At 70.2% G+C, this 11257-nt stretch overlaps 3 protein-coding genes across 3 annotated transcripts; 1 reads left to right on the forward strand and 2 right to left on the reverse strand.

Moving 5' to 3' along the window:
- Positions 1-771: 771 nt before the first annotated feature.
- Positions 772-1824, reverse strand: AURANDRAFT_67226 (hypothetical protein; the record flags this gene model as incomplete). Its single annotated transcript, XM_009042715.1, has 1 exon — positions 772-1824. The coding sequence occupies one exon, from the start codon at positions 1822-1824 to the stop codon at positions 772-774; it is 1053 nt and encodes a 350-aa protein (XP_009040963.1).
- Positions 1825-2265: 441 nt separating this feature from the next.
- Positions 2266-4425, forward strand: AURANDRAFT_72539 (hypothetical protein; the record flags this gene model as incomplete). Its single annotated transcript, XM_009042646.1, has 2 exons — positions 2266-2342; positions 2414-4425. Coding segments are annotated over 2 exons (2079 nt in total), but the record flags the coding sequence as incomplete, so codon positions are not given.
- A 4350-nt stretch (positions 4426-8775) lies between these two features.
- On the reverse strand, positions 8776-9634 carry AURANDRAFT_5975 (hypothetical protein; the record flags this gene model as incomplete). The annotated part of the gene is made up of 2 exons (XM_009042714.1): positions 8776-9141; positions 9383-9634. Coding segments are annotated over 2 exons (618 nt in total), but the record flags the coding sequence as incomplete, so codon positions are not given.
- Positions 9635-11257: the final 1623 nt, after the last annotated feature.

Genomic DNA, 11257 nt, shown 5'->3' on the forward strand with positions numbered 1-11257 from the left:
ACACGCGACGCCGAAGATGGCGTGAACGACGTACGCGCCCGCGGCCCGCGACAGGCCCTTCTGGCCCCGGAGATCCTCGATGAGGTCGTTGATCTCCTGCGTGAACTCCTTGGAAATGTCGCTCTCCTCGCGCCCGAGGCGCGCCAACGCGTCGTTGACGCGCATGTTCACTTGCATCTCCGCGGCCTTCTCGCGCGCCATCACTTCAAGAGCTTGCTCTCCGTGATCAGTGTGGGATGGTTCTCTCTCCGAGCTCCTGAAAGGTGCGAACTTCCAGGCGACCCGACCCGGTCGAGACCCAGCCTCGGCCCACGCGACCTTTCAGGTCACCTGTCAGGTGCCTACTTAGACGTCGGCGGCGTCCAGCTAGAGGCTCTCGGGACCTTTCAGGTAACTTTCAGGTCCTGTCTGGTGTCGGGCGAGACGCCCCCTCGGACCTACCAGGTCGCGCCGCGTCTCCTGAAAGGTCGCGTCGCGACCTAAAAGAACGGCGACTCGAAAGGTCGGTTTCGTCAGATCGGCAGCGACCTGAAAGGTCGGCGACTAAAAAGGTTTCGCCAGGCAGGCCCGGGGACGGCTCCTTGAGGGCACGTTGCCCCGCTGCAAGAAGCCCGTGCGGCCTTCAAGATGCCGCATTACGACCGGCCCCACCTACCAGAACAAACGCGTCTCACTAGCTAGACCCGGCGAGTCAGATTCCTAAATGAGCGACGACGCGGAGGCCTACGTGGAAGGCCAGTGGTCGTGATCTTAATACTTCTTCGTGACTACCTAGGCGACGGTGAGCTCGATGATCTGGCGGTAGCCGAAGAGCTGGTGGCGGTAGTTCGTGGGCTGGCTCGTGGTGAAGCCCGCGCCTCGCGAGAGAAGACCTAACGACACTAGGCCGTTGGTCTTCTCCCGCGTGTCGACGTCGATGTAGTGGGGCGCCCCGGAGCCCGACGAGCCGAGGCCCTCCTTGGCGATGCCGACGATCGCGAAGACGTTGTTGGCCGCCGCCGGCGTGATGACGCGGCCGACGACGATGGCGGAGTTGTCGCGGCAGCCCGCGAAGTGGCCGCCGCCGCAGCAGGCGCGCAGCGTGGCCATGGAGAAGCGGTGCGCGCTGACGAAGAAGACCTCGTTGAAGACGATGGGGACCCAGGCGCTCGGGTTGCGCAGGGCGTAGTCCGTGAGGACGAAGCCCGTGCCCTGGTCGTAGACGGCGCCGGGCCGCATCTGGCTGGAGAGGACGAGGATCTTGGAGCCGCCGAAGTCGAAGTCGGCGCCCGCGGCGCCCGGGGAGCGGCGCAGGGCCATGTCGATGTCGGTCTCGAGGCCGATGACGGGCGACCCGCCGGGGCCCAGGACGTGGACGACGACGGTCCCCGACACGGGCGCGCTGGGCAGCGACAGCGAGGGCACCTCGGACGACGGCGCCGCCGCCTCCTCCTCGTCGGACGACGGCGACGCGAGGTCGACGACCTGCGGCGTCGCGACGACGACGGGCGGCGGCGGCGTCGCGACGACGACGGGCGCGCCGGCCGCGGCGTTGAGCTCCGGCGCGACGACGCGCGCGACCTTGGCCGGCCGCTCGCCCGAGCCGGGCGACGATGGCGCGCTCGGCGCCGGCGACGACGACAGGGCGGCGACTTGCGGCGGCGGCAGGGCCGGCGCGGCGGCGACTTGCGGCGGCGGCAGGGCCGACGTGGCAGCAGCTGGCGGCGAGGGGAGGGCCGGCGTGGCAGTGTTGCTCGAGTCCTTTGGTGTATCGCAGATGGCACACGCGAGAAAGAATGCCTCGTGGGGCAGGTGCTTGTACGTGCACGTACCGCAGACCCACATTGGCTGGTATGGTCGTCGTCGCTGGCGGATCGATCCCGCTCCTGTCTCGAGCTCCTCCGTGGCCTCCAGGGCAAAGCTGAACCTACGCTGGCTTTCGATTGCCGGGGGCATGGCCGCGTGACGGTCGCCGCGACGCTGGCGATCTACCCAGCCTTTAGTTTGGTGCCTCGCGCGGCCCATCCGTCCGAGGGCGCCGTGAATCGACGCGTTTCGTGCCGCAGCAGACGTCGTCACCTCATGCAGTCGGGTGAAAGCTCCGGCGGGACGAGCCACCGCGCCGGCGGCCGGACGGGCCGCCGCTGATAGCGGCGCGAAGACCGCCTGCGCCCGAGCCGCGCTCGGAAGCATGGTCCAGCGGAGCGCATCGCGCCGGTGCGCTCCAGATTTACCCCCCGCTGAGGCCGCCGTCGAGCCGCATCGGCTCGCCCTTTTCATCCTGTCGATCGCCGCAATGGTGCGCACTCCCTCCTTCGACGACCTCCCGCCGGAGGTGCGCGAGTACCTCAGCGATGACGAAGGTGCGTCCAGCACTGGCGCCCGCGCGCGCGCGAAAAAAGGAAGGCCGACGACGACCGCGCCCGCTCCGCAGGCGACGAGTTCAGCTACCCCGACTACAAGGACGACTGGGGGAACGTCATCGTCGTGGACAACCTGCCCAAGATCCCCATGGCCAAGTACGCGAAGCTCGAGGGCGTGCTGAAGCGCATCTTCGCGCAGACGGGCACCATCGCGCGCCTCGTCATGCCGTCGGAGAACGAGAAGACGCTCGGCGTCGCGCTCGTCGAGTTCGCGTCGGCGGAGGAGGCCGTCAAGGCCATCCGGCTCACGGACGGCTACGCGCTGGACAAGAGCCACGTCTTCAAGGTCAACGCCTACGCGGACCTGGCGACGCTCGACGGCCTCGCGGCGGCGTACGCGCCGGAGCCGAAGGCGCCGTTCGTCGAGCGGCTCAACCCGAACTCGTGGCTCGGCGACCAGCTCCACCGGGACCAGTTCGCCATCCGCTACAACAACGAGACGGAGATCAAGTGGTGCGAGCGCAACGCGCCCCCCACGCTCGACTACGGCGGCGAGCGCGAGAAGGAGGGCGGCCTCTACTGGTGCGAGATGTACGTCAAGTGGTCGCCCCAGGGCAGCGTGCTCGCAACGTTCCACAACAAGGGCATCGCGCTCTGGGGCGACGCGGCCTTCTCGAAGCAGGGCCGCTTCGCCCACGACGGCGTGAAGAAGCTCGAGTTCAGTCCGCGCGAGGCGTACATGGTCACGTCGAACGAGATCCCCGGCGACAAGCGGGGCTGCATCTTCTGGGACCTGCGGACGCGCACGGAGCTGCGGAGCTTCGAGGTGTCCATGCTCCCGGCGCCGCCGCCGGCGCTCCTCCGGCCCGACGAGGACCCGGGGCCGCCGCGCTTCGAACCCTCCCACTTCCAGTGGAGCCACGACGACGGCTACGCCGCGCGCCGCGGCAAGGACAAGGCCGGCGGCGACGTCATCACGGTCTACGAGCTCCCGGCCATGACGCTCCTGGGCAAGAAGTCGCTGCGGGCCGACGGCGTCCGCGACTTCCAGTGGAGCCCGACGGCGTCCTGCCTCGCGTACTGGGCGCCCGAGCAGGGCAACGCGCCCGCGCGCGTGACGCTCGTGGAGCTGCCGTCGCGCAAGGAGCTCCGCCAGAAGAATTTGGTGAACGTGTCGGACTGCAAGCTCTACTGGCACCCCGAGGGCCGCTACCTCTGCGTCAAGGTCGTCCGCCACACGAAGAGCAAAAAGACGCTCTTCCACAGTTTCGAGCTCTTCCGCGCGGACAAGGAGCTCGTGCCCGTGGAGATGCTCGAGATGAAGGACACGGTCCACGCCTTCGCCTGGGAGCCGTCGGGCCACCGCTTCGCGGTCATCCACGGCGACGGCGCGAAGCCGTCCGTGTCGTTCCACTCCATGCTCGGCAAGGACGGCCGGCCCGAGCTCACGCACCTCGTCACGCTCGAGAACCGGTCCTGCAACTCCATCCACTGGAGCCCCATGGGCACGCAGGTCGTCCTCGCGGGCACGGGCGACGCCTTCAACGGCGCGCTCGAGTTCTACGACTGCGACGCCAAGTGGTCGAAGCACGTCGAGCACTACCGCGCGAACGCGGTCGAGTGGGACCCGTCCGGGCGCATCGTCGCCACGGGCGTGCTCCAGCCCCTCGAGGGCGCCTTCTTCAAGTTCCAGATGGACAACGGCTACAAGCTCTGGACCTTCCAGGGCAGCGTCTACCACGAGGTCGCCTACGAGAACTTCTACCAGTTCGCGTGGCGCCCGCGGCCCCGGTCCCTCCTCACGCCGGACCAGAAGAAGGCCATCGTCAAGAACCTGCGCAAGTACGAGCGCCGCTTCGCCCACGAGGACAAGCTCAAGGACCTCGCGCGCCAGCGCGAGGCGACGACGGAGAAGCGCGCGATGCGCCGCGCGATCCGCGACCTCATCAAGCTCCGCGCCAAGCAGTACGACGCCACGGCCGCCGAGCGGACGAAGATGCGCAACGGCGTCGACGCCGACGCGGCGGACCTCTACCACGTCACGACGCGCACCATGGAGAGCGTCGTCGCGTCCAAGGAGGAGGTCATGGGCTAGGCCGGGCGTCGCGCGCCCCGTGCCTAACGTCCCTGAGACCTCGGAGTAGAGGTCGCCGCGGGCCACCGGACACCTACGCGTTACGCGACCGCCGCGACCGCGTCGCCTCCCCCTAGTCCTGGAAGTGGTGCGGGAAGAAGACGGGGCTCATGAGCATGCGGCACTGGTCGAAGAGGAAGACCTCGATGATCATGCGGCCCGTGCGCCAGGACCAGCCGCTGAAGAAGCGCCTGACGCCCTGCTCCTTGAGGAGCTTCGCCGCGGTGTCGAGGACGCCGCGGTACTTGGCGCCGGCCACGTCGCCCTGCTGGTTCGTCTTGATCGTGTCCATGGGGTGGGTCGAGGTCGCGACGACGACGCCGCAGCCGACGGCGGCGATGACGTTCGCCGACGCCTCGTCCTGGCCCCGCGCGAGGAGGCCGCGCTTGATCACGGGGCCCATGCCCAGCATGCCCGCGGTGAAGATGCCCTCCCGGCCGCACGACATGGCGAGGCCCCGGCCGAAGAGGCCGGCGACGCCGGCCTCGGCGACGACCTTGGCGGGCGTCGCGAGGAGCGACGTGCCGAAGCGCTGCTGCTGGATGAGCACGAGCTCCATCGGCGCGCACGCGAAGCCGCTCAGCGCGCCGCCGATGAGGCCCGCGCCGACGAGCTCGCCGTCGCTGAGCTTGCGGGGCACGCCGCCCGTGAAGAGGCCCTGGCACGTCGCCGTGAGGGGCAGCTGCAGCCCGGAGAGCACCGACATGTTCACCATCGACATGCCCGTGCCGCGGTAGAGCACCTTCGGGTTCAGCGTCAGCGGCATGCCCTGCTGCGACGCGTTCTTGCAGTAGAGCATCCACTGCGTCAGCGACACGTCGACGACGCCCGTCGCGAGGCCCACGGCGAGGTTCTCCGTCTCGTTGAGGCGCTGCAGCCGCGGGTCGGACATGGTCGCCGGGTGCCGCCGCGGTCGCGGTGTCTCGGGCGTCGAGGTCGCGCGGCGACGTCGAGGCCTGCGATTGCACGGGTCGGCGCGGCGCTGCAGGTGCTGTGTGCGAGGATCGGGGGGCGGCGCGCACGGCCACAGTAAGTTCAGTATGAGCGTCGGCGTCGGCCTCGAGTTTCTCCAAGCGTGTGCAACTTGCGTAGTTGATCTTTATTAATCGAGCGGCACTCGGCAGCCCGTCGTCCATCCAGTCCACTTTCGCGCGGCGACGATGGTCAGCGGCCGCGAGGCCCTCTCTCTCTAGCGCATTAGGCGACACACCCCGCCTACGCGCCTACCTTGGGCGGGCGCGGCACTGGGGCCCTCTAGCTGTTCATCTCTCCTAGCCTCGGGGCCGCCCCCGTCGCCGCTTCGCTTCGAACCATGGTCAGCGGCCGCTGCTGCTACGACCGCTGCGCCTGCGCGGGCTTCAAGGCCGGCGGCGCGGACCCCTACGTCTGCGCGGCCTGCGGCCACCACGAGATGCTCCACGCGCCGCCGCCGCGGGCGGCCCCGCCGGCGACGACCTGGTTCTACGTGCGCCCGAAGCAGGGCCTCTGCAACCGCATCCGCGTGCTCTCGTCGTCGCTCCTCGTCGTCGACGACCTCGGCAAGCCCGCGGGGCGGCGGCGCGGCGCGCTGGCGCGCGCGTTCCGCGCCGCGGGCGTCGGCGGCGACGGCCCCGCGCCGCTGTGCCTGCGGAGCGACCACGGCGACCGGATGGCGGCCTACTGCGCCGCGTGCCCCGAGCCCCCCCGCGTGAAGATCGCGCTCGACTGGGAGACCATGGAGCCCGCGTGCGCGACGCTCTACGAGCGCCTCTTCGCGCCGCACCCGCTCATCGCGCCCCTGCCGCCCTTCGCGCCGTCGCCGCGCCTGGCGCAGTTCGGGGACGAGCGGGCCAGGGTGGCCGCGGAGCTCAACGCGGAGATCGACCTCGAGGCCGCCTTCGCCGCGGCGCGGCGGGACGACGAAGAGCACGACGTGCGGGACGCGAACGCGGACGCCGAGGACGCGGCGGACCCCTACGGCGCGCGCGACCCCGTGGCGCGCGCGGACGTGCTCCTGGAGCGCGCGGCGCGGACGAAGGCGCGCCGCGCCGCGCGCGCCGAGCTCCTCGGCGGGCCGGACCGGCGCTGCGCGCTCTGGCGCGCGCGCGCGCTCGCCGTCTGTTGGAGCCGCGTCGTGCGCCACGACGAGCCCAAGTGGGTCCAGGAGATCGCGCTGACGACGTACAAGCGGCTCCGCGACGCGCTGCGCGCGTCCTCGTGCGTCGCCGTGCTCAACGACGCCATGGAGATGTCCAAGCTCGAGCACTGGGACCGCGTCCTCGGCCTCGACCCGTCGACGCGGCGCCTGAGCCGCGACTCGCTCCGCCGGGACATCTGGCGGAACGACGTCGTCGTCCTGGAGTCGCTCGCGGCCTACTACCCGCCGGGCTACGACCGCGTGCCCGACGGCAAGGTCGCGCCCGACGGCCGGGCCGTCGACGACGACGCCGTGCGCGCCGAGGACCCGAGCTCGGAGAGCGGCACGGAGTCCGACGCGGCCCTGGGCGCGGGCGCGCCCCGGGGCACGCTCGTGAGCCGGCTGCGGTGCGCGGCGCTGAACTCGCTGCGCCCGTCCTGCGCCGTGCGCCGGCGCGTGCCCCGGCGCACGAGCGACCGCCTCGTCGGCTTCCACGTGCGGCGCACGGACAACGCGCTCTCCATCGCGCGGTCGCCCATCGGCGGCTTCCTCCGCGCGCTGGACCGGCTCGCCGCGGCGGGCGACGCGGGCCGCGGCGCCGTGCGCGTCGCGCGCGGCGCGGCGCGCGCGGCGAAGCGCGGCGGGGCCGTCGACGTCTACGTCGCGTCGGACGCGCCCAAGGCCGTCGCGGACCTCCGGGCCGCGCTCGCGCGGCCCCGGCGGTCGCACTGGGCGCCGCGCGTCGTCGCCGACGGCCTCGGGAGCAAGCGCGTCGCCATGGACGGCGTCACGAACCGGTCGAACGCCCTCGGCGTCCAGGACGCGCTCGTCGACCTCCTCGTCCTCGCGCAGGCCGACGCGGTCGTCGGGAGCTACTGGTCCTCCTTCTCCGAGGCCGCGGCCCTCTGGCGCCGCGTCGCCCTCGTCGTCGTCGACGAGGCCCGCGACGCCGCCGACTGCGAGAAGACCATCTCCCTGCGGCCCAAGGAGCGGGCGGTCTTGAACGGGTAAAGGTACTTAGTGATACCGACTCCTAGCACGGCGCGGAGCAGGCCGCGGGGAGGATTTCGAACGCGCGCGACCCGCTCCTTCTTCGAGCGCTCGCTAGTGTCCGACGCTACGCGCGCGTGCAGGTCAGGGTCGAATCGGACCACCACACATTCTCGGCGAGGTCGGCCTGGGCCATCTCGTCGGCGGAATCTTCCGGATCAGGAAGGCCTTCGGGGACGCGGTAATCCCAAACCTCAAAGTCGCAATTCAGGGGGTTGAGTTTTGCTTCCTCGCTGAAGTCCCGCGGGGTCCCGATGATCCAGTAGTTCGGCATCAGCTTCTCGATCCCAACGACCCACCCCATTCCATTGTAGTAGAGCAGCACCGGATCGTCGCCGACGTAGTCGCTGTAGTCTCCGACAAACCCCCACACCGGGCGTCCGTTGATGAAGTCGCGGTTCAGCAATTTGTACATACCCATCAAGTCGTGAATCCCACAGTTGCGCGCCCGCGTCCCGCGAAGGCGCACCTTGCCCGGGACGTATTTTTCAAACACCGCGACAGCCGTGGCGTGATCCATCTCCTCTTCATCAGCCATTCCGGGCGGTGCGGCGCTGCGTGGCGCGTCTTAGCGCACCTCGCGAGGGGACTGGGGCGAACGCGCCGGCCGGAACGGTCGCGCGGGGGCTCGTCGGCGCGGCTGACCCTGCTCTCGACCTTGGTCGCTGTGGCAATTTTGAATGCACCACAAACCTTGCGCTTCTTGGGGTTGCTTGTTGACATCACGCCATCTCCTTAAGTTCGAAAATCGGGGTCGTATTTTTTTATTAGGATGGGGGAACTTTAAACTTCAATCTAAAGTTCCCACAGACTAAAGTTCCCACGAACTATCCCCCCCTCGGCGCGCGGCTCTGACCAGCAAACCGCGGAACCCCGTAAAAAAGGACATCCTACATTACGAGGTCCGCGAGGGCGTCGTAGGGCTCCGCGAGGGCCCGGGGCGGCTTGCTCGGCGTCTCGATGGTCGCGACGACGGCGACGGCCGCGGTCGTCGCGACGACGGACGGCGCGAAGGACGAGGACAGCGACGGCTCCTTCGCGTCGTCCGCGACGGTCCGCCGCCGCTCCGACGACCGGCGGCTCCGGAGCTTGACGAGCGAGTCGATGCGCAGCGGGATGGCGTTGGGCTCGAGCGGCGCGTCCGCGGCCGCCGGGGGGCCCGCGAGCCAGGCGTCGCGCGCGAGCGCTTCCACCGAAAGCCGGGCCGTCGGGTCCGTCGCGAGGAGCCCCGTGACGACGGCGACGCCGCCGGGCGACACGCGCTCCCAGTCCTCGGGCCGCATCGTGTAGGACCCGTGCAGGATCTTCCGGAGGCAGTCGTCGTCGCCGTCGCCGAAAAAGGGCGCGTAGCCGACGAGCAGCACGAAGAGCACGACGCCCAGGGCGAAGGCGTCGCAGGCGCACGTGTACAGCGGCGGCCGCTTCGCGAGCGTCGCGGCGACGATCTCCGGCGCGACGTAGCCCACGGTGCCCCGCAGCCGCCGCGTGACGCGGTCGTCCTCGGCCGGCGCGTGCCTGGCAATCGAATCTTCGACCCCGACTTCGAATGTGCGCGTATTCGAATGTTTTGACACAAGCACTTCCGCCGTGCGTCGAGCACTCGACGAGAGCCATCGATGCGTCCAAAAATCGGCCGAATCGACATCGATGTGACGGATCTCGTGAAGTTTGGCGGGGACCCGCCGGAGCGGCGGTCGGGTTCCGCGCGCGCGCGCGCGTCGCGTTCGGATGGTCGTCCACGTAGCGGCTCATGCCAAAGTCCGTGATCTTCAGCACGGCGTCGTCGCCCTGGGAGCTGTACAAAATGTTCTCCGGCTTGATGTCGAGGTGCAGGATGCCGCGGCCGTGGAGCGCCTCGAGGCCCGCGACGACGTCGCGCGCGGCGCGCGCGGCGTCGCGCTCGCCGAAGCGGCGCCGCGCGGCGACGCGCTCGAAGAGGTCGCCGCCGGTGCACAGCTCCATGACGAAGAAGATGGCGCCGGACACCTCGTAGGTCGGCTGGTCGACGACGGAGAGGATCCTCACGACGTGGTCCGTGTCCACCGCGCGCGTCATCTCCAGCATGAGCATGGCCTCCCGCACGGCCCCGCGCCGCCGCCGCACGGACGTCGCGCTCACGATCTTCACGGCGACCTCGCTCCCGTTGAAGCGGTCCGTCGCGCGCCAGACCGCGCCGCCGGCGCCCTTGCCCAGCGGCGGGTGCGCGAACTCGTAGCGCGCGCGGTGCCGCGCGTTCTCCAGGCCCCGCTCGAGCTCCGCCGCGCAGGCCGACCGGGCGGCGGCGTCGGCGATGCGGAGCTTCCACTTGACGTGGCGCCGCGACAGGGGCAGCCCGCGCGTTGGGTCGAGCGGCGCGCCGGTCACGGCGACGCCGTCGACGGCCGCCGCGACGTTGCTCCGCATGTCGAGCCGCAGCCTGCGCGCCTTGCCTTCGTGCGCCGGCGTCAACGTGAGGTCGACGTCGTCGACGAGGAGCGTCGCGGCTTCGACGCTCGCGAAGAAGGTCGCCAGGAACGACTCGAAGTAGCGCGACTTGATCGGCGGTTCGACGACGAGCTCGCAGGGGCCCTCCCACTTCGGCGCGTCGCCCCAGAGCGGTTCGCCGTAGGCCTGCGACTTCCGCCGCGCGCGCGTCGAGCTTCCGGCGACCCAGAAGTCGTCGTCGACGGACGCCGGCATCGGCGGCGCGTCGGAGACGATGGGCGTCACGCTCGTGAACGAGCAGAGGCTGCCCGCAAAGTTGCTGTAGAGCGGATGTTGAAGATGACGTCGAAGAGTTCGACGAGAAGAGTTCGAGCTCGAACGATGGGGCTGCCGCCGTCTCGTGGTGCGTGCACGAGCCGGTGAGCTTCGGTGTGTACGCGGCCCGCGGCCCCACGAAAGACGATGGAGGCCCTGCCGGCGCCGTCGCGCGACAGCGAGGCGCAGCTGCTCGCCATGCTGAGCAAGCTCTGGCTCATCCGGCGGCGCGACCGGGCGGCGGCGCTGCAGATCTTCGGGCTGCCGGCCTTCGCGTTGTCGCTCTGCGCGCTCGTCTACGAGGTCTTCGGCCGCGGCCTGCGGCACAGCACGGGCTACCTCGAGCTCGTCGTCGTGCCGCTCTTCGGCGTGTCGGCGTTCGGCAGCTCGCTGGCGACGACCTTGGTCGCCGAGCGGAGCCAGGGGTTGCTGGAGACGATGAAGATCATGTCACTCAGCGACGGCGTCTACCAGATCGCCCACGTCTTCGAGGCGCTGGCCCTCGGCGCCGTCGCGGCGGCCGAGGTCGCGTTCCTCACGGTCTGGCTCGAGCTCTGCAAGCAGCCCCAGTGGGGCGCCGTCTTCCACCTCTTCCTCGCCTTCTACGTGGCGCAGACGGCCCTGGCGCTCCTCGTCGCGTCGACCGTCGAGCGCGAGCAGTTCGCGGGGCAGCTCATGTTCTTCGGGCAGGTCGTCGCCGCGCCGCTCGTCTTCGCGCTCGCCGTCGTCAAGATGGAGGACGGCCACCGCGACGTCAAGGACCACTACGTGTCGCCGCGGGTCCAGCGCCTCGCCTGCCTCCACCCCACCGTCGCGCTCCTCGTGGGCCTCGACGCGTTCCGGGGCCCGCCGACGAACGAGAGGCTCCGGCCGCCG

Source organism: Aureococcus anophagefferens, assembly GCF_000186865.1.
Source record: "Aureococcus anophagefferens unplaced genomic scaffold AURANscaffold_35, whole genome shotgun sequence".
NCBI lineage: Eukaryota > Pelagophyceae > Pelagomonadales > Pelagomonadaceae > Aureococcus > Aureococcus anophagefferens.